Source organism: Lutra lutra, chromosome 10 (genome assembly GCF_902655055.1).
Source record: "Lutra lutra chromosome 10, mLutLut1.2, whole genome shotgun sequence".
In the NCBI taxonomy this organism is placed as follows: Eukaryota; Metazoa; Chordata; class Mammalia; order Carnivora; family Mustelidae; genus Lutra; species Lutra lutra.
The window spans coordinates 63,111,466-63,134,680 of record NC_062287.1 but is presented as its reverse complement, the minus strand read 5'-3'; the positions used below and the strand labels follow the sequence as shown (position 1 = coordinate 63,134,680).

At 48.9% G+C, this 23,215-nt stretch overlaps 1 protein-coding gene across 2 annotated transcripts in view; it reads right to left on the bottom strand.

Annotated features, from left to right (window-relative positions):
• SYT9 (synaptotagmin 9) overlaps positions 1-23,215 on the bottom strand; it is a 210,257-nt gene that overhangs the window by 5,633 nt on the left and 181,409 nt on the right. Inside the window, exon 7 of one of the 2 annotated variants that reach the window (XM_047693211.1) lies at positions 18,045-18,082. The exons of the other annotated variant lie outside the window; for it this stretch is intronic. Within the exon in view, the coding sequence (XP_047549167.1) occupies positions 18,062-18,082 (21 nt within the window). The 3' untranslated portion in view covers positions 18,045-18,061. Of the gene's footprint in view, positions 1-18,044; positions 18,083-23,215 lie in introns of those variants that run through there. 2 annotated transcript variants of the gene reach the window in all.

The window sequence follows — 23,215 nt, the reverse complement described above, 5'->3', positions numbered from 1 at the left end:
ATGGATATTTGTCTTCTATTGGGATTTGAAATGACCTTCCCAGGCCAGCTAATGTTCTGGAGCACCCTCAGAATGGCCCTCCTTCCCAACCACCCACCCACATCTGGAAGGATCTTCCCAGAGCCCCTTCTCTCAGTGGTGAGACCCCTATCTGCAGGCCCAGCTTGTCAGTCCCTCAGTCATTCTTGTCTGGGAAGGCAAAATGTCCACAGGCTTAGCCCTACCAAAGAGTTTGTTGTGCTGCTATTATTCCTTCAGTGTCTGAGTTCCTATCATGTGCCAGGCAGCAGGATATGAACTTTACAAATCCTTAAAAGGGCCTCACAGAGAACTTATGAGGTTTTTTACTGGAGGACACAAAGATACAGGAAGATTAATTTGCCTAAAGTCACACTGTTACTAAGTGTCAGAGCTGGGATTTGAACTCAAGACTTCTAACTTCAAAGCCTATGCTTCAGCAATGACATCATTTCTAAATTCAGTCTGTAAGTCCCATCTGTACATTTGAGCTTCTGCCTTGGTTTTCTAGGTACTCTGAATCAGATGAAACAACGTTAAGCAACACTATTCTGAGCCAGTAACATGCAGCAAGTGCCACAGCCCTCTTATGGCTTCCAACTTAATTATTCTGTTTCTCCGGACTGCACCAGCTAGTGCCTGCATGTGTACCTAATTTGCACCCTCAGCTCTACACACGACGTCAGTCTTCCCTGTTCTAACCTTAGTTTCTTCTTTCCATTTGAGCAGGTCCTTCCCACTGCTTTGGGTAGGGCTTTCCCCAAATTCCCAGCCTTAGAGACCACCTCGGTACCTGATGTGTTCTGGCCTTATCTGAAGCCTGCTTAGATGGCTGGGCTGTTACTCTAGCCAATGTTTTACCAGTCTCCATACCCAGGGCTACCATTAGCAGAGACCATGCTGCCAGGGGTCAAATTATAGTAAAGCTCTGACTTGACCTCCATAGCTAGGTTTTGCTCACCTGGTGAGTTTCCTTGTACATGCAGTTAGCTGGAATCAAACTCAGTTCCTGGGAATGGTGTGGAGGGGCCTCTTCTCTTCTTCTTCAGCTGGGTCTCCCTCTTCTTTAGCTGGGTTTATTTTCTGGGCTCTGATCCTGGCTGGTCCCAGTATCCTTTGTGTTCCTACTCTAGACAGTGACACCAGGACTCTAGAATATTTTTGCCAGCCCACAAGAGGATAAGACAAAGGAGTTTCAAGGTCTGGTGGAAGGGTAGGGTCATCTCTGTCAGGGGTCTTGCAAGATAAGCTTCTTGGAAATGAACTTCTCCTAGGGCATGTCAGATATCAATTCAGGTGTGAAAAAAAGTAGTTGTTACAGGAGAAGGGCAATTTTGAGTGTGGCATGGGTGACGTGTGCTGGGGCCCAACCCCTTCTGTCTGTCTTCTGTTGGGGGAAATACTGGAAAAACCCAACCAAAACAAACAAACAAACAAACAAACAAAAAAAATAAGCAAATTATAACACCTTTCCAAACTCTTATAACTGAATGGGCTGTTTCTCAGCCAAGATTCCTGTAAACCGAGGTATAAGGAAAGATTTTCTAGAGTTCAGAAGAGCACTGACCCAGTAGGGTTTTGGTGGGGAGATGGGGTGGTTACAGACTGTGGCCCCAGCGCCAGAGAGAGCAATGGTGGTGCCAACTGGTGGCCAGAAGCCTGGCCTAGCTGGTTCCAGGGCTGGCACCACACCCATCTCAGGGGGCAGAAGCAGCAGCGTCCTTGTTATCTGAGCTCCCAGGCTGTGCCAGGGGTTTGGAAGGCATCAGAACCTTCAATGGCATCAATAGGAAATAGTGGTTACAATCTTATCAGAACAGTGGGAAACTGAAGTGAATTCAATTGTCCCAAGACATACAGATCCCGTTTGAATTAAATTGAATTGAAACCAAAGATGAGAACAGTCTCAATGAAAACTGTAATGTGAAGTGACATTTCGATCACAAAAATGACAGGTGATGTGAGACAGGCCAATGAAAGTGACCCCAAATTAAGAACATGAAAAGATTGGGTGGATCATTAGATAATATCTTCCTGTGAATTTGAAAATGGGTTTTGATTACAGGAAGTATCTAAGGGCTTTGAACTAAGAAGCTTGTCAGAAATTGAAGTGACTCATTACATGATTCAATCTTATATGGGCTCATTATTGTTACACTCATATTTTCAATTTTTATTTAAAAACCATAAAAAGTCTCATGATTTTGTTGACTATTCCTTAACCCAGCTTTGCAAAATATATTAGGAATCCTCATGCCCACCCCCTCTCTCCCTCCCTTCCCCTTCCCCCTGCTTAGAATCTGATTAGCTTCTTTTTCTTTCTCCAAAAAGGGCATTCTTTGTTCTTCATTGCCCCTCATCCCTTTAAGAATCACGTTAAAGAAGTGTGAATGTGACTGTACTGTCAGTCAGGGACTGGGGTGACAGCTGGAAAAGGAGAGTCCACTTGGGTAACAGCTTCTCTGTGTGGAGCACTTGGGCACTCTGCTCTACCCTAAGAGCTTTGCATAGCTGATCTCGTTCGATGTTCGCCTGGACCTCTGTGATGGACACTACACTTAGATTCTTACAGAGCTGAGTCCGAGAAAGGCCAAATAACAAAGGTAGAGAACAGCAGAGCTGGCATCTGCCATTGTGTGTTTATGGCTCCAAATGTACGCTTCGAGGACCATGCCCAGGATGGCAAGTTATTGCCCACCCCAACTCCATTACAGCATCTTTCCAAAAAGGATTTTCAATTCAGAGAGTAACTCGGAATAGTCTAGACTGTGTAGGAAAGTGTACTAAGACCCACTGTCAAGTCAACCTTCAGGGGAATGGCAGTGAGTGTTGGTGCGTGTGACATGTATACTGATACTGAGAAGCTCCTCAGAAACAAGTAAGAAGTGGCTGTCGGTGAGGGGTCATTAAAAAGGTTCGCAGCAGGGGGTGCTGTCAGAGTTTTCAGAGGGTGGGGCAAATCAGGGAATTGCTACAAGGCAACAATTACTCTGCCTGGTGGAGTTGTATATTTGGAGTTTGCTACTCCAAGCTTAGAATTTATTACATTTACTCATTAATTCATTCTGCAAAGATTTGTTGAGCACCAGGCAAATGTGCGGACCATTAGAAACACAAAGATGACTGCCGCGCACCCTACTCTTGAAGAGCTTGTGGTTGTCAGTCAAGGACCAGAGAAACAGGACACTGAGCAAGAAAAGAGAGTAACTGAAGTCTCATCAAGAAGCTGGACTGTAGAGACACCTGGGTGGCTCAGTCGGTTAAGTGTCTGCCTTTGGCTCAGGTCATGATCCCGGGGTCCTGGGATCGAGCCCTGCATCAGGCTCCCTGCTGAGCAGGGAGTCCGCTTCTCCATCTTCCTTCCCCCACTGGTGCTGAATCCTTCTCTCTCTCTCAAATAAATAAATAAAATCTTAAAAAAAATGAAAAATGTTATAAAAACAATTGGGTCAGGGTGGAAGTTGAAATGTTCTTAGAATATATGAGAGGCACTGGATCGTGAAATGAAATTCCACTGAAAAAGCCTGGTATTATCTCCCACTGACAGCACACCTGGCAGAAGCCAACTAGAAAAAGGGACTTGCCTTGTGAATGCACAGCTCTGGTGAAATTTTCCAGGGAGTAAGCCAGCCCTTTCCCATGTCTGTGCACAGGTATCCTCCCTTTGTAATTGGGGACTCAGACTTCTGAGTGGTCATCCATCTGTAGTCTCAGTTGCTACTGAAGAACTGATAATTCTCTTCCTGCTCTTGGGAAAATTAACTTTGTAACAAGAGAGAGGTAAAACAAACAAGAATTCTAAATGTGAAGTAATAATGTTTTTGTGTAGGTTATGTTATTTATTTATTATATTTATTTAAATTTGCAATAACACGTTTGTGATCAAAATTCTGTTTTATGTTTTTAAGGTAAGTGCTTAATAACATGATACAGTAAAAACTACTGGATTTATGATTTTAATAGATACATTTAGGATAACTTGACTAGTTACATTTATTTAACCTTTAAATGCTCAGGAAAATCCAATATGCTAAGTTTACAAATTTATTTTCTAAGATGCTGAAATGCTTAAGGTAATTTAATCTCTATGCATAAGATTTTTTTTTATATATTCGCATTATAAGAGTTAACAGTGCTTGACCGAAAATCTTAAAGGCAGTGAAAATACTTTGTATGACATATGCTATTATGTGATGGATACATGTCAGTGTGTGTTTGTGCAAACTCAGAGCATGAACAACATCAAGAATGGACCATGATGTAAACTACAGACTTCTGGTGATACTGACATGTCAATGCGGGTTCACTGCCTGTAACAACTGTACCACTCTGGTGGGAGATGCTGACAGCAGGGAGGATGTCTGTATGTGGAAACACTGGTTATATGGGAACGCTCTATACTTTCTTTTTAAAGATTTTATTTATTTATTTATTTGTCAGAGAGAGAGAGAGAGGGAGAGTGGGAGAGAGCACAAGTAGGCAGAGTGGCAGGCAGAGGCGTGGAGAGAAGCAGGCTCCCCACCGAGAAATGAGCCCAATGCGGGACTTGATCCCAGGGTCCTGGGATCATGACCCAAGCCGAAGGCAGCGGCTCAAATGACTGAGCCACCCAGGCGTCCCGGGAACTCTCCATACTTCCTACTCAGTTTTTCTGTATGAACCTAAAACTGCTTAAAAAAAAAAAATTATTTTAAAAAATAAAGAGTTAACATGAAAATGATTCTGTTTAACACCTACTGTGTTGGATGTTTGTAGTGTTGGACATAATCACACTTTAAATTTGTGGCTTCAGTTTGAAATGTTTAGGAAATTTAGCCAATCGATTCCTGAAACAGTGCTTAAATATTAGGAGAATTTTCTTTGCTAGATTATAAAGTTTTTTTCTTTAATTTAGAACATTTAAGAGAAAATTTGATTAAGTGTGAAATTAGTGTTTAGCAGTTTAGGGAAATATAATCTGTCCAGTTAATGAGCTAATTGAGAATTAAACAAAGAACAAGTGAAAATGAGTGTTTTAATTTCAAAACAAAATGATGGGATTTATCAATCACTGTAATAGTTAATATTACATAGTACTTGGTATGAATTATTCTAAGACTATTACATCTATTAATTCACTTGTTCCTCACCACAGTTCTCTGAGGTGGTTATACTATTATTATCCCCATTTTACAGATGAGGAAATCAAGTACAGAAATGTAAAATGACTGCTTTATCGAGTGCTATGGAATGAAGTTTGTACCCCACAAAATTCATATGTTGAAGCCCTAACCTCTAATGTGATGGTGTTTGCAGATGGCACGTTTGCGGGGTAACCAGGGTGAGATGAGGTCTTGAGAGTAGGGCTCTCACGAAGGGCTTTGAGCCCTTAGAGGAGACATTAGAGAGCTGTGCTTGCTGTCTTTCCACCCGCCATGTGAGCACACAGGGAGAAAGCAGCCATCTGCAAGTCAGGGAAAGAGTTCTCACCAGAACCCAACCATGCCAGTACCCTGACCTTTGACCTCCAGTTTCCAGATCTGTGAGGAATAAATGCCTGTTGTGTAAGCCCCAGTCTACGCTGTTTTGTTACAGCAGCCCAAGTCAAGGCACCAAATGCATCAGGGTCCTCGGGTTTTCATAACAAAATACAATAAACTGGGTGGCTTACAACAATATGAATCTATTCTCCCCCAGTTCTGGTGGCCAGAAGTCTGGATTCAAGGTGTCAGTGGGGCCGTGCTCTTTCCAAAGACTCTCCAGAAGAATCCTTCCTCGCCTCCTCCTGGCTCCCGGTGGTTGCCGGCGATCCTTGGCTGGTAGCCGCACACTGGAATCTCTGCTCCCCCATCGCCCTGCATTCCCCTTGTTGGCTCTGTGTCTTCACCACATGGTCTTCTTACTCTAAGGACACTAGTCTTCGGATTTAGGACCCACCCTCATCCAGTATGATGTCAATTTAATGTAACCGAATGTAGCCAAAAAGATTCTACTTCCCAAAAAGTTTCTCTATAGATATTCAAGAATTTTGGGAGGACACCATCAACCCAGTATCCCATGTCACCAATATCCAGCACATGGATAAACTCAAAGTCAGTTCTCAGTCCTCATCTTATTTGACCTCTTGACAACATCTGAGATCTGATCATTTCCTTCTCCTGGAAACAGTATCTTCTCTCTTGTCTTTGGACGCTCCTAGTTTTCTTACAACTTCAATGATTTTCTCCTTCTCAGTCCCAGTTTTTAGTCCTTGGACCTCTTCTCTTCTCCATTTATATGTCAACCGTCTTTACATCAGCTTGACCTTTCTCTGGAGCTCCTGACTTTTGCATCTAACTTCCATTTGATGTCTCCCTGTAGATTACCCAATAGACCCCTCAAGCTCAGTAGGTCCAACTTCTGATTGCCCTGCACAGATGCTCTACCTGCTGTCTTCCTCAGCTCACTTCTAGCTGCTCAGACATAAAACACTGAAATCATCCTCCACTTCTCTTTGTCATACCCGACATCCTGAAATCCTATTCAGTCTCCTTCCAAAAATGTATCCAGAATGTAACCACTTCTCATCACTACCCCGCTTTTATACCAGTCCAAGCCTCTACAGTTTCCATCTGGATAACAGCAGTAGACTCCTAGTGATCTCCCCCCTTCCAGCCCTGCCCCCTACAGTCTATTCTCAACACAGAATCAAAGGAATCAGTTGTAACCTCAGGTCATGTTACATCTCTCTATAAAATCCTGCAACAGCTTCCTCTTCTCTCAGATTATGAACCAGAGTCCTTATAAAGGTCTATTAGGTTTGGGGTGCCTGGGTGGCTCAGTGGGTTAAAGCCTCTGCCTTCGGCTTGGGTCATGATCCCAGGTCTTGGGATTGAGCCCTGAGTTGGGCTCTCTGCTCAGCAGGGAGCCTGCTTCCTCCTCTCTCTCTGCCTGCCTCTCTGCCTACTTGTGATCTCCATCTGTCAAATAAATAAATAAAATCTTAAAAAAAAAAGATCTATTAGGTTCTATGTAATCTGAGCCCTACACCCTGTTAACTTTCCTGATCTCATCTCCTATTTTCCTACCTCACTCTGCATCCCCCACATTGTTCTCAGGACTCCTTGTACAAATGTCCCTAAGGTCTTTGTACTGGCCACTTCTTAGCCTGCATACTTACATGGCTTCCTCCCTCATCTCCTTCAACTGTTTACTCAAATGTTTCAGTTCTCCATGAGACCTACAACACCTCTATGAAGATCATCTCCCCCCTTTAAAAAAAACTAACGAACCAACCAACTAACCAACAACAACAACAACAAAAAACCCACTACGATACTTCTGGTCCTCCTTACTTGCCCTATTGTATTTTTCTTTTCATTAGTTAGTGATTATTACCTTCAACAACACATAATATACTCATTTACAATGTTTATTTCCTGGTTTTCCCACTAGAATATAAGCTCAACTTGGACAAGAATTTTTGTCTATTTTTTCTCAGATGTATACCCTTCATAGGTGCTCAGTCAATATTTGTTGATAAATAAATAAATGACTGAATCTGCCCCATCCCTCTGTAAGGTGATTGTTCCAAAGGAAACTTGATTGAGCACCACCTGAACAGAATGCCATAATATCGACAATGAATGATGCAAATAGTGTGAGAAGCATCTTGAAAGATTGTGGAGATAAGCAGCTAGCATGAGGAGCCCAAACATGAAGAAATTCTGGAGAAGATGGTCATGGTTCTTCTGACCAGTTTTTAAACTAAGATGGTTCCCTGCCCAGACCGTTTTGAGAACTGTGTGGGCTTTTTTGTTGCCACAAATCCCATCTGAACAAAGACTGGGCACTGTGGTCATTCTCACGGTGATGACTTGCATTTGGAGAACTGTGTGCTGGAAGGAAGGTAGAGCTCATCTGCTCTTCAGGAAAATGGAACTTCATTGGCTTTCAGAGTGAGCTAGCCCTGGGTTATTTTTATACATTAACAGAACCACTGTAGCTATAATTCTGAAAATATGATATGCAGAGTCCATCTAACAAATCAACTATCATTTTCTAAGTTGTAAGATGGAAGAAATTGGAATTCTATCCAACAAGAATTTATTCAATGCTGACTTTGTGCCAGGCATTTTGCCAGGTACTGGTTAAACCAACAATGAATAGTAATTGCTATCCTCAAGTAGTTGGTTGGGCTGTGGATGACACGAACACGGATAATATCAAGTGGCACCAAACACTGTCGTAGGGGTAGGCCCAGGGTACCAGTGGGAGAGAACATGTACAGAAGACATTGAACTCATAGTCGGATGATCTGCAGAATGCCTCCTGAAGAAGATGATAACTGAGGAGATGCTTAAAAGATGAGCTGGATCCGGCCAAGCAAAGAGGCAGAGAGGCCAGCATGAAAAGAAGTCAAAGCAGGAGGAAGGGCATGGGGGTGAATGAAAAGCATGAAGCAGACCACCAGAAACTGGGCATGGCTTCAAAATACAGTACAAGGAAGAGATGGAGGCAGGGTTGCCGAGGACCAGGAATGGCAGGATAGGGAACCTGATCTTGGTCTGAACAAAGGGCAGCTAGTGGAGTAGGGGAGGAGATTTGTGTTTTAGGACTTGGGAGTCTGCAAGCAGTGCAGAGGCTGGACAGGAAAGCACACAGGAGAGCAGGAACCCAGGGCGGAGTGACACAGGGGCAGCTGAAGCATCCCTCTTGCCTTCACAGTCCTCATTCACGCTCGCCCTACACAAGTGTCGGTCAGTAAAGATGGGGAGGAGGCAGGTGGCTTTGGCTCCTGATAAGTCTGTTTGGCTGGTCCTCAAACAGGACCAGAGTATTTAAATTCAGCATTTCCTAAAAAGGGACAAATGGAGCTCTGAAATATAATGAAGAGATACAAGCATAAATACCAAAGAGACAATGAAGAGTCATCTATTTGCCTCCCAACTCACCAGTGTTTACTATACAACAAAATGGAGGCTCGATCTGTTCACCTATGACCTTGACTTCAGGATATCATCACTTATGGATGGTAGGCATTTTCTGGCTAAAGAGCAAGATCCCAGTATCCTCTAGCTCTCATTTCCTGACAATGGTAGGTAGGCGCACTCAGCCTGGTGCATGTGTGGGTAATTTGCCCCTTCCTCTGGATGCTTCTACACACTTTGAAGAGCCAGATGCAGACCGCCGGTGTCTCAACCCTCGCTTGGGACTCTGACACCGACCAGTCCCCTCCTGCCTATTGACAATCACATGCTAGAAACTTTTCTATGGACCACAGAGGAAAGGCTCAGTCACCATCTGTAGTGAAGGTCCAGCAATGAGCTCATGTCAGCTAAATACATCAATTGAGAGAACAATGAAAGCCCCTGCTTTTCAGCATGGGGAGGAAATGTAATCTCAGACCTCAAGGGCTTCACAGTCAAGAGAGAAGACATGAATCTCACTCACTGTAAAGCAAAAGCTAGAGGCAGTAAGTGGCCAATATGAATCACCATCAGAGTATCCTGGGAGTACTCCCTGCTAAGTGGGGTGTCGTTCACCGAGACCTCACAAAGGAGTGGCATTTCAACTGAACCCTGAGGATTCCGTGGCATTTATATGGTAAGAAGGGAGGAAAGGTGCTGTCGGTTAAGGACGCATCAGGAGAAAAGGTGAAAAATAGAAAATTAATTTAGGGAACATAAATAGCCATGGCCATCCTGTGGGAGCTTTGGAAGGAGAGAGACCTGGTAACATCTGAATTCTCCTTCCTAAGGAGAGTGGCTTAAAAGGAGAAGGATAGAGCCAAAGGGCTGCTGATGCTGCTTCCACAGAGTACCTGAGGGAGAGATGGCAGGCCCTGGGGGCCTCCTTCCCGGACACCTGCGGGGACCAGCCTCACCCAACCACCTGGTTGATATTCACGTTAGCAGATATGCCCCAGATGGTCATCCAGGCCCAGAGTTTACACATGCCAGAGAGCACAGCTTTAGAATCTACAGCTGGTGGTGATGCCCTGAGAGAGAAAGCGGCCTCAAGCACCCCCTCCACTTACCCAGGCCCATCATGTTCCCCTTCCCTTCTCTAGGCGTGAGTATCGATGTGTTCCTCCTGGGAGAAATTCTCAGAATAAGCTTAAACTCTGGAATGTTGATGTATGGAATAAATACAGCGAACAGGTTGAACACAAACTCATTTTGAAAAGTCAGTTAGGTATGTGGTAATTTCAAAAAATGTAATATTTGCAGCCTACTTTCCTGTGTGAGAGAGAGAGATCCTCAAATGTGTTTGTTGTTTGAAAAGACTGTATGATAAAGGTGCCTGGGTGGCTCAGACAGTTGAGTGTCTGACTTTGGCCAAGGTCATGATCTCAGGGTCCTGGGATTGAGCCCCACCATGGGCTCCCTGCTCAGCGAGGAGCCTGTTTCTCCCTCTCCCTCTGCTCATGCTCTCCTTCAAATAAATAAAATACATATTTTTTAAAAAAGAAAAGAGGATATGATAGAAGATACTTTCTTTCCCCCAAGGATTTAGAGGGCTTATATGAAGTTACAAATAATATCAACATTTTGGGGTATTATTTCTACCATTAACTTTTCATCTCAGCTTCCCACAATGTCAGAAAAAAAACCCTATCAGCACAATTTTCTTTTATCTGAGTATCTGTTCTCTTCTGAAAAATCTGACTGACAGTGGGCCATGGAATGTATCTCCCCGCAATGCTGTCAACACTGGGCCTTTGTGGGAATTAGAGACAGGAGCCCCTCCGGGCACACTCACCACTTGGTGAGTGGAAAGACTGCTGACCTCAGCTTCGTGTCTCCCTCAGCCCAGCTCCCTGCTGCAGGAACTACCTAGAGAGTGTTTGCGAGGTGCTGAGGAGAAGCTCCTGAGGGCAGGGGTCCCTTGGGGGACTTGGATTATCAGGTAAAGCCCAGAACCCATCTTGGCCTAAGGCTGACATGACTGGAGGACATCATTATCCTGAGTAATGACGTGATGTCTCCCTTGCGGGCAGTCTGCCAGGGGCAGGGACAGCTATGACTTGAGGCAGATGTTGCCTTCCCTGGCTAGCGAATTTTCAGTTTCCTACAATCTGTTTGTCTTGCAATCACTCATGTTACCTTCAGCCCTTAGGAAAGTTTCATTAAATGCTGCAGCCGGGCACTAGATGGGCCTTGGGGAACTCCAGAGGGGTTGGGCCCAGGCCGGGGGTAAGTAGCACAAGAGAGGCTGGCAGCTTGGAGAAGCAGGTCTGAGACCTCTGAGGAAGACCAGCAGAAAGACCCGGAGTGCAGCTGGGGTTAGGAAGGGTGAGCCACAGCAGGACTTGAGAGACAGGGACTCGCTGAGCCGTGTGGGGAAGGGAAGTCAATGAGGGCGGACACAAAGTGTGGGGGCTCAGACAGGCTGAAGATGAGGACCCTGGACTTGCATCAGGGGTTTCCCTGATGGAAACACAGGGAGAAGGGGGGAAAGTGATGGCGGATGGAGCCAGGACAAGGAGAGGCAGCTCTTCCTGGGTGAATTAGGGGTTGGTGTTACCTGTGGAGAAGCTGAGCTCTCAGCTCTGCTTGGAGCACCTGGCCTGGAGATGTGATGAGCTGGCAGAGGGGGCAGGCAGAGGAGATCAAGCTCAACTCCTGGCCCCTGGGACTCCTGATGAGGGGCGGGGGAAGCAGAATAGCAGGGGCAGCCGCCCTCCTGCCCTGGGCCCAGACTCGCTGGGATGCACGTGTCCTAGCCACACGGCCTCCTCTCTGCTCTTCCCAAGTCTTTGTTCTGCTGTCTGCTTCTTGTCCCAGGTTTCTGGTAAGTGTCACTTCCCAACACCAAGGTGGCCCCATTCACCCCATCACATCTCTCTGGTGTATTTTCATCCTTGGACTCATCATGACCTATTTCTGTTTATGTGTTTGTGGTTGGTCTGCCTCCTTCGGCCAGAACACGAGTTCCACCCTCAAGGCTGCAATCCCAGTGTGTGGAACAGCATGCGCCCCGTGGCAGGTGCTCAGGGAACGCTGGCTGGACGACTGTGGGAGGGCAGACATCAGAATAGCCGAAGACTGCTGTGGGAACTGATGATAAATATGCTGATGGCGAGCCCCTGGGGATTAGAGGAACAGGGTCCGGAAGGTCTTCCTGGCTCACGCTGACAACACCCTCTCTTCTCCTATCACCTGCTGTGCCCCCCCCACTACAGCAGTGAGTCCTGGAAGCCATGCTTGTAAGACATGGCTCTCCCTTTACCTCTCCCACCTGCACCCCACTGTCTCAGCTGTCCTGGCCACAGCGGGCACCCCACCCAAGATGGGGGAATGAGAGATCTGCTATGAGAAAGTGGGGAAGGGAAAGAAAGAGGAAAGGAGAGAAATGAGAATATGGAGGGAGACAGAGATGTGTATGTGCACACGTGTGGACAGGGGAGATGTAGTAGAGGACAGGGATGGAGAGACAGAGGGACAGGTGGGAGAGAGAAGTGTAGTAGAGGTAAAAAGAAGAGAGCAGAGTAAAAGAGAAAATAAATGTCGTCTGGTTTCCCCAGAGCTTCCAGGTGCCAGACCCAGACGTTCCTGGAACTTAGATATATTTCTGTTCTTGAATTCTAAGAATTTCCCTCTCTTTCCAAAAAATCCCAAGCTAGCTCTACTTGGTTTCTCTGACCTGTAATGAGTATCTACTAAAAGAGGACGATGCTTGGCACTGGCACCGTTCCACACGTCAAGTGCCCTGGGCTCCCAGGCTCCCTGTAGCAGCCTGCACCTCCCGAGTCAGAGGCACGAGGGGGGCCCCTGACTTACCCCTGCAGCCCCCCTGAGCTGGGCCACCCTGCTCACCTTCAGGTCCCAGGGTCACTTATTTGCTCAGTGGGGCCCTGTTCTCACTGGTCAGTGTCTGGCCCCAGTCTCAGGCTGACGCTTCTGCCCAGGGACTCTGCCTGTCTCTGTCCATCTTGAAACTTGCCCCTGTAGCCTGGGCCCTGTTGGCTACCCTTCCTGCACCGCCATCTGAGGCTCCCCACTCCAGCCACCTGCTGTCACTTTTCTCTTCACCTTGTTGTGCTGGTCAGGTGCCGGTCACTTCTACCCTGAGCTGCTGAGTGTTGAAATGATGAGTGACATCAAGATGACCTTACAGTGTCTCAGTCTGTCTCTCCATCTCTCCCTCCCTCCAGACGTTCAGACAAGGTCACCTGGACTCATGTTCATTTTCTCCACATCCTGACTCAGCTCTGCTTTGATTTGCTCCATTCTGGGACAGGTTCTGTGCAATGGCGACATAGCAGTAGCGATGCCACACTTGTATCCTCACGGCTCCAGGCCCAGTAGGAAGACGTGACTCTTCCTGACAGTTCCAGCAAAATCCCTGGGCCTTAATCGGGACATGTCCTCACCCTGAACCAAAGCCCGAATGCACCAACCAGCCACAGCCTGGGGCACCACAGATACGCTCCTGGAGTGGAGGGTGTGGCTACATCCCCCCAGAGCACGAGGCACAGAGGGAGCGGGGTGGGTCCTTGAGGAAAACGGGGTCCTTTTGTCAGAAGGAATGCTGCAGAAGCAGAACAGAAGTTCACACTTTAGAGCCTTTCACATTAAGAGAAAATCATGTTCTTATTTATAGAAATAAAGTCTTTGCTGCTACGAAGTGTAGTCTCATCAGGATACAACATTTAAAAACACATTTGCAGAAAAAAACCCATAGAACATAACATGACAGCTACAAAGAGTCTCCTGTTAGCTTTTAGGTTTTTTTTTTTTTTTTTTTAAGGGTTTCAGTTAATCAGTTTTACTGCGTATTGTTCACTGCGTGTCCTACTGGTTTTGAAAATTATGGTCAGCAGATGATTAGGTGGGGAAGAAATGGCAGAAGCAACACAGCCAAAAGTAAATTAGCAAAAAAAAAAAAAAACCCTTTCATGACAAATCATTTGGCAATGTGAGATCATGCGGGAGAGGGAATTAGTGCCAGTGGGATGAAAACAGAAGAATTTTGCAGAAGTTCTTTGGCATTGTTTGACTTCTACATTCTTAACTGAGCTGAGTGCTAAGAGCACAGAGGGACAAAGCCGGGAAGCAGCAGAGCTGTGTGACCCATACACTGGCTAATGGTGCACAGGCGCAGCTGCCTCTGACAGCCACAGCTGCGTCTTCCGAGCTGACAGGCAGAGAAGTGGGTTTGAGAGTTTTGCTATGTGTAGGCACGTGCAGATTTTTTTCTAGGAAGAGGGCACAGGAAGAGAAAGAAGAAAGCAACTGGAACAGCTGTAGACTGCCTGATTCAACTTGGTGAGGGAAGGAAGACAAAGCCTTTCCTAAGCACTGAATGGGATCAGAAAAATCCGTACGAGTCAGCTTTTGCTGTGGTAACAGTCAACTCCCCAGTCTTTGCTGCTTGCAACAATGAACACGTATTTCTTGCTCAGAGGTCTGTGGGCTGGCTGCAGCTCTGCTGGGCTCAGCCAGATCTGGCCCCAGACAGGTGGAGGTCTGCTTCTGCTTCTGCATCTTCTCGCGCCAGGACCTTGGTAATTCCCTGACAGATGCCAAAAGCTCGAGGGGATGAGTAGAAACACAGATTGCCTCTTGAAGCCCTCACTCGGAGCTGTCACCCCATCTACTGATCAAGGCAAGTCAGAGGGCCACCTCCGGAGTAACCGGAGTGTAAGATCCTCACAGAGTGTAGACAGGGCACGTAACGATGGACGAATAACACAGCCTGCCTCAGGATGCTCACTCTACCCCTTCTTTGCCTCCAGATGCTGGAAAACTGAGTCAAGCTTCAGTGTTTTCATCTGGGGCGATAATACTGATTACCTCCCAGAGTGAGGGTGAGATTGGATGATGCACGTACAGTGCTGAGCACGGTGCCCTGGACACAGTCGGTGCTCGATGCAGGGAAGCTCTCAGGATGCTATTCCGCATCTGAGGCACTGTGTTATTGGCCAAGCACTCCCGCTTGTTAGAAGGGTGATGACCAGTCCAGGGAGAAGGCAGGATGGTGACAAACAGCTTACATGGGCACAGTCCAGGGCAGAAGGAGGGGAGATGGGGGTCAGGCAGGCAGGGAAGGGTTTAAGGTGGTGGAAAGGGCACAGACACACTAGATCCAAGACGCACAAACACCAGGTGATGAATGATGCATGGATGAGAGATGGCTTTGGTCATGTCCCCTGCAAATAGCTCTGGGAGGGCAGTTGTCTGAGGGGGATTGTGACTTTATCTTCCCACCCCAGGACAGCCTGGTCCTTCTGCCAGGGGAGGCAAACTTTATTCTCTGGGGCTGGATCTGTCAGGCCTCCCTCCTTTGCCTTCTGCCCCCACTGTCTAGTCAGCTCATCTCTCCACACTGTCCTGCATCTCCTGCCCTGTATTTCCGCTTCCCCAAAGGAACCCCCTCTTTGTTTTTTTTTTTTTAAGATTTTATTTATTTATTGACAGACAGAGATCACAAGTAGTCAGAGAGAGAGAGACAGAGAGGAGGAAGCAGGCTCCCTGCGGAGCAGAGAGCCCGACGCGGGGCTCGATCCCAGGACCCCGGGATCATGACCTGAGCTGAAGGCAAAGGCCTTAACCCACTGAGCCACCCAGGTGCCCCAGGAACCTCCTCTTTGAATCAATTCCAGCCCTCCTCCGGTGCTCTCTGCGTGCCGTCGTCTACATCCCTGACTCTCTGTTCAAGTCTTCCACCTGCCTCCCTGCCATGGCTTCTCCCTTGGAGCCACAACTCTGCAGCCCTCTCGGCAGAAGGCGGTTTAGGTCCGTGCATCCCCGGGCTCTCAGAGTCAGGTGGTGGCACTCTTGCCCCCGATGCCTCTGCTCCTCCACCTCTTTGTCAGACTTCCTGCCTCCCCTCCACCTCCCTTCCCTGCTACCACCAGGAACATCCTTGGCCATCCCCCTTCATTCTATGACGACGAAGGCCCCTCTGCCCATCGCCCTGCACCGATAACCAGTCCAGGTGGGGGTCTCATGCTGGTGCCAGCCCATCCCACTGTGGAACCACAGCCAACTGCTGGGGTCAGGGTGGGGACAGTGGCTGTGGGGGTCGGGACGGAGACTCAGATCTCCGGGAAAGCTGCAGGGAAGGGGCCTCTAACTCACTGTGCCTCCTGAAAAGGATGTTGGAGGACTCATAAAAGGTGAGTTATTTTAGGAGTCTCAACACTCCGAAACAGAGATTTTGCTGCTTTGTGGTTTCAGTAAGATGGTTTCAGTAAGTCTGGAAAACAAAACCACGCACGACACAGTGCTGGAGACACAGTGGGCACAGCTGCCATTTTCAGAATGGCCTGAAGTGGGATCTCACAGCGTGAAAGTGCGATAACTCAGGCCCGTCCCGTTGCCGAAGCCAGTGCAAGCACATGCATGGGCTGCTTTCTTCTTCAGGGTGGGTCTCCACCTTGGGGGTGGGGGGCACCCTTTTCACAGGTGCCATTGAAGGCAATGACATGTCCCCCCCCGCCCCGGCCTCCAGCCAGGTCCCCACCTGAGGACACACATCAGATGGCTGAGGCTGTTGGCAGAATGGTCTCGGATGCCTTCCTGAAGGGCACAGCCTCTAACCACCACCTCTCCATCTCCTGCCTCTGCTGCCTCTCGAGCCAAGTCACCAGATGATCTCGAAGTGTGAGCTGCCCTGGAGTTGGGGGGGCCCTGACGCCCCGCTGTATTTCCTCGTAGGCCTTACAGACCTTCCCTGAGAGCCCCTCCAGAGAGGGAGAGCCCACACTGCAGAGCCAGGCTGGGGATGTTGCCAGGGAGGGCTTCTCCATTCGGCTCTGCAGCGGGTTCACGTGGAACCCTGGCTTCTGCTGAGACCACGCAGCGGCTGGCCATGAAGGACGCCCAGCCTGGGAGCCAGGGAAGGCCTGGGCACCTCCCCGGAGCACATGCAAAGCTGGGCCCTCCGTCTCTGTCTCGGCCAGCCAATACCAAGCACCCACTCACTGCCGAATCCTGAGGACTCAGACGAATGAGAGCCACTCCCTGTTCTCAGGGAGTTCATGGCCTATTCCGGAAAACAAATATGAAATGGCGAGATCGCATTTTGGGAACTATCACAAATGTACAGATATGAGGAGAGGAGGTTTTGCGTGGGCTGAATCCGAAGGAAGCACCTGTTCGCAGGGAAGTTCTGGGGAGGCATCCCAGGCAGATGGAACAGCACATGCAAAAGCAAAGGGACATCACAGAGCAATGTGCTCATATCCTAGAAGCAGCTTGTGTGGTGTGGCTGGGCATAAAACGTCAAGGGGTGGTGAGGGCCTGGGTATCCAGGCAGAGAGAGAGGGGCCAGGGTGTGAAGGCCTCTGTGTGCACACTCAGGAATTGGGGTTCTCCCTGGAAGCCTGGGAGAGGCAGAGGAAAAGACAGAATTGGGGTGAGGTGCCAGGGCAAGACCCACTGAGGGCAGGCAAGTTCCCAATGTGTTTACTGGAGCACAGGGAAGCTGGCTGCCTCTGTCTCCTGCTGCGAAGGGGGCTCTGGGTACAAGGTCCACACTGGTCAGGTCAGACCCCAAAACACAACATCCCACCACACTGAAAGGCCCAGTTCCGTCAGCCAGTTACATGTCCTGCAGCCTCACATACACTTCACGTGGCCAGACCCCACAGGCCAAAGCAGAAGGACATCAGGATATGTGTGCCCTTTGGCCCCAGGAGGACAGCTGTGTTGCATGCATGGTCAGGTTTTCTGCTGGGATCAGGGTGGGTATCCCAGGCGATGCTAGTGTCAAGGTATGCCCTATGCTTCCTCCCCTGGTTCTTCCCAAGGACTGGGTCCTTCCTGTCCACAGGATAGGCATTTTATTATTCAGGAGTCATAGTAAGAGGCCTGGGAGAGTGACCAAGGTCAAGGTGGGCTCACAGAAGGAGAGGCAGGCCAGGCACCACCCCCTTACATTACCCAGGAAGAGGGGAGAAGAAGGTGGGAGGTACCGGCCTCACGCTCCTGGATGGGGAGCTCACAGAACATCCCGCTCCTGCTTCTCCTTGAGGGACTCCACACAGAGGCCATGTGAGTGGCGGTGTTGGGGGAAGATGGGCAGGGAAGGCCTTTCCTTCTCTCCCTCTGGGCAGTTTCAGGATCCAGGTTCTTCAGGGACGACCCTGTGGTGCCTGTGATACCAAATGCTGAATTTAGGGATCGGGAAGCTGTCATGAGGCCACTGTGCTTGGACACTCCTGGACAGGAGGACCAGCCTTTCCGACGGGTCACAAAGCATGAGGGTCAGGGTTGGCCCAGTGTTTCTAGCCAGGACTGTATAAGCCATGTGGAGCCTGGCTTCTCCTTTAACAGTAAAGACAATGGGAGCGCCTGAGTGGCTCAGTGGGTTGAGCGTCTGCCTTTAGTTCAGGTCATGATCCCAGGGTCCTGGGATGGAGACCTGCCTCAGGCTCTCTGCTGTGCAGGGAGCCTCCTTCTCCCTCTCCCTCTGCCGCTTCTCCTGCTTGTGTGCACTCCCTCTCTGTCAAGTAAATAAACTCTTTAAAAAAAAAATAATGGCAATAATAATTCATGTCTATTGAGAATACACTAGGCATCAGGCACTCTTATAAGAATTTATTTGTAAACATTTATTAACTCATTTAATCCTTACAACTCTAGAAGGTGGTTAAAAAATGATCTTCACTTTGTGTCCTCTTAATAATAAGCACGATCATCTGTGAAGGTCAGGACTGGACACCTTGCCCCGAGCCATCCCTGGCTGGGAGCTTCTCCCTTTCCTGCAGTCCTGGCTGTACAGCTGTGGATCGGGGGTGCCCCCAGCCAGTCTGGCACCTGGATGGTGTTGCGCCTGAGGCTGTTTCCCAGCTTGGGGCTTACGCCGGTAGCAAAGCCAGCCACATGAGTTAGGCTTTTTAGCAACTTCAGGAGAAAGGGCACATTTGTGCATGGAAGGGCAGGGTGGGTTGAGCCCAGAGGCTGGCAAGGAGTGGGGCAGCAGTCTGAAAACATCGGCCTCTAAATGAGGGACGTCGAGGCACCTGGGTGGCTCAGTGGGTTAAAGCCTCTGTCTCCAGCTCGGGTCATGGTCTCGGGGTCCTGGGATCAAGCCCCGCATCGGGCTGTCTGTTCGGCGGGAAACCTGCTTTCCCCTCTCACTCTGCCTGCTTCTCTGCCTACTTGTGATCTCCGTCTGTCAAATTAAAAAAAAAAAAAAAATGAGGGACGTCCCCAGGGCTCTGTGGTGTCCACAGTGCCTCTGGGATGCCTGCTCTAGGTACAGAGTCTCAAAGGCTGGTTTGGCCTGAAAGCCCTGCCTATTAAAAGAAATATCTCTCTGGCCTAGCTGACCCCCAAAAGCTGCTAGGTGTGGCAGAGAAGAAACAGAAAGTGGCTTAAAACATAAACTTGGGCATGACTGTGTCCAATGGTGAGTCCACCAACTCACTATAGGAAACACAAAAGGGCAGCTAGAGACGTAGGAGGAAAGCAGGCTCGTTCTGAGAGCCAGTAGGAGCCATGAAAGGGCAGGATCAGCGCAGAAGGGGCACAGAGGGAGGCAGCCATCAGGAGCTCCTGACAGTGGGTCACCACGGAGTGAGACTGAAACCTGAGGGCATAGCTGTGAAGCCCGAGCTGGGAAGCGCAGCCTGAGGCCTTGGGCCACCTGCTCTCAGAGGCCACTGGACCTAGAGGGAGCACATTTTGGACAATCTGGTTTTTCCTTCTGCTTCTCTCCTTCCCCTGGACATACTTGTATGTTAAGTAAAACAATTTCAAAATTTACCCAGCAGGGGCACCTGGGTGGCTCCTTGGGTTAAAGCCTCTGCCTTTGGTTCAGGTCATGATCCCAGGGTCCTGGGATTGGGCCCCACGTCGGGCTCTCTGCTCTGCAGGGAGCCTGCTTCCTCCTCTCTCTCTCTCTCTCTGCCTGCCTCTCTGCCTGCTTGTGATCTCTGTCTGTCAAATAAATAAATAAAATCTTTAAAAAAAAAAATTTACCCAGCATCCATTAAGGGCAGACACTGTGTTAAATAAATATGCTATGGGACTGTCTCATTAAGTCTCAAGCTGCTCCATTTGGGAAAGTTGATTACTGTGCCGTTATAGAGATGAATAATCTGAGGCTCAGAGAGGTTCAGAAACATGCTCAAGGACACACAGCTCAGAAGCAGTGGACCCAAAACAGGAGCCCAGTGGTCTGACTCTCAAGCTTGTGTCTTTCATACCATGCTCTCCTGGATCCCCCCAGTGAAAAGACCTCAATCCTGGCCTTCAGTTAGTGGATGGGAGTCCAGGACTCCCAAAATATCCCTCCTGGGAGCCTGCTGGGAATATGAGCCACCCTCCCATCTGTCCCGAGCAGCTGACCTCTAGGTCCCTGTAGTAATCTTGCTCTGGAAAATCAGGAACTCCATGGCAGATCAAAGGCAGAGCTGGGCACTGCCCTGCATGTCCATTCAGCCCAGAGGTCCTGGTCCCGGGTCGGACTTCTAGGGAGGCAGGACCAGAATATCCCTGGCTTTGCCTCCACCGGGACGGGGCGGGGGGCACACACACGGGCCTCCATTCACTCTGGAAATTGGGCAATTTTTCACTTAAAACCATCTGAAAACAAACTTCATGCCTTCAAAATTATACATTCACAGAACATTTCTAGACTCTGGAATAGGATTAGGCGGTAATGATTTAATTGATGGTTAAGTGTGTAGATAAAATGAATGTGCTGAATCCTTTCTGTAATTATCTCTCCAAGGAACCCTGGCGGCTGTAATTACTGTCTGAGGCCGAAATTACAAGCCAGCTGTAGATTTAAGCAAAATGTGTTGAAGCCCCTGGCAGACGGAGTGAAAGTCAGTTGTGAGCAGCCCAGGGGCCCTCTAGGACTCGTCCAAGAGAGCACAGCCCTTGCAGGGAGAGGCTGGTCTCCCAAACCTGGGGAATGTGTTCTCACAATCACTCTGCACCCCTGGTCCCAAACTACACCTACAGCACCGGCTATACCCTGCTGGAGGCCAAAACACCAAATTAGGTTATAAATCCAGGTCTGGATTAACCAGCATGGCTGTCTCCACTGATCAAATGAGTCCAATCATGACTAAATGCTTTGCTTTGCAGAAGCTAAGCTCCTGCCGGGATAATTACGAGCAACTCACGTACTCATTCAACAACCACCACAGAACTGGGGAGTGCCTCCTGCCGGCCAGGTGCTGCATGAAGGCCTGTATATTCACAGGAGAACAGAGCAGACATCACTCCTGGAATGGTGGCCCATGCTGCTTGAGTTATCCTTGACCTGACCAGGAATGTGCTAAAGATCTCACTACATCTGGACCTGCCCCTGGAGACCAGGAGGGTGGGGACAAGACCGTGTCAGGAAGGGGCGGGTGCTGAGGAGGAGGCCCAGGAGCTGCTGGCTGCAGCATAGACAGTTGGAGGCAACGGGCTTGGTTCTCAGGCTTCTGGTCCGCAGCCTTTGTCATGCATTCAGCACCTCCTGAGATGCTCACTGTGTGCACAGGCTGTGCTCCTCTATGGTTCATTCCTTCTTCCCCCAAACTACGGATCCCATACCTGATCTTTGCCATGCAGGACTCTTAGTAGATGTGAACAGGGCAGAACACAGCAAAAGGTAACGCTTACACTAAGTGTTATCAAACAATCTGATTACTCACTTGTGTCTACATCCTTAGACTCTAAAATTCCATGGGGAACGGGGCTAGCATTTCCCCCACTTTATCCCTAGCGCAGAATGCTTGGCACATGCTCAGAAATCTCTGGTTTATCAATGAAAACAAACCATCACATGCTAGGGAAGGAAGCAGAGAGGACTGGCACACTCTACTACTGGAGGAAGGTTAAATGTCCCCAACTCCAGGCCTAAAGGGGAAGGGGTGTTGTCAGTTGCAGGTTCCCGGCAGTGGAGTCTGTGGAATTAGAAGCAAATCCAGGCTTCCCCAGGGGTCCACTAGAATACACCCATTCCCATTCTCTTTTTCTCCCCACTTCTCACTAGTCTGTGCTCCTGGAAAGAAAGTGCATGTGTTTTTATTGCTGAATCCTCAGGGTCTAGACATTGCGTAGTTCAGAGTGGCCCTAAATAAGTGTTTATTGAGTAAGAGCATCAGGAAAGCCATGGGAGCGCTGAAAGCTTTCCTGCACTGACGCCGATGGCCAGGGGAGGGCAGCAAAGGGCAGCAGAGCTGATGGCAGAGGACCTGGAGAGGGGAGGTTTACCCTTTGGGGATCACTTGGCATTAAGGCAAAAGTCCTATTATTCATATAAATATTTGGGGACACTTGGAAGCACCAAGACAGAAGAATATTGCTGACTGAAGTCCAATGAAGCCAGTGTCCTAAAGGAGGGAGACCAATTTGAGCGTTGGCTAGAGAGGCTGGCGGGGGTCGGTGCCAGAGTAGAGGTATGTGTACAGAGAGGCTATGTGCGGGATACCAAGGGAAGCAGTCCAGACTCGCAGCGCTGGCAGCACGAGCCCCATGCAGAACAGCTCCCAGGGCTCCAGACTTACTCTTGGGGCTCTGGTTCTTAAAGTGACAAGTGCCCTGAAAGTCAGGCCTGATACCACCTCCCATGCTGGTTTGGGCTCAGGAACAGCAGGAGGAGAGGGCCAAAACCAGACCGGGCTGTGTGGAGGGATGCTCTGAAGATCCCCCGTAGGTGTGGGAACTCACAGACTGCCAGATCGTTGGAAGCGCTCCTCGTCTCAGTCGATTTTCCCTGGTGCACAGTGTGTTGAGGGCACGTGCAGAGATGTGACAAGAAAGCAGGTGGGAGCACCGGCCACAGCTGCCTGCCAGTACTGCCTCTCACCTGGAGAGGTTCTCAGTGGGGGCTGCTAGTCCGGCAAACTCGGGTTACAGACTTGATTTGCTGCGCTGTGGTACCCACCTTGGCTAGAAAATGCTGTGTTTCCAGGACAGCGGAGCCCTGAGCTATTGTGGGCAGACCTCAGGGGAATGGATGCCTATCGTTAGACATCACTAGGCGACAAGGAGATGGTGTTTCTTGTGAGTATGAAGGGAGTCTGCCTGAGGGTAGAAAACAGTGTCCTCCAAATCAAGGGAAGGCCTTTGTGCCTTGATCGTGTGACATGGCCAGTTAACCCAAGTGGGAGGTAGGACACACACGCCCTTCAGGGTGCTCTGAGTGTCAAGGGTTTTGGGGAGGTTCTTAGCCAGGGAGAATATGAAGAGGCACATAACCTTAGATTTTTGACCAAAGCCTCCATGGAAGCAAATTTGCAGCACAATACCTCCAAGTGTCAGGTGTGAAACACAAGTGG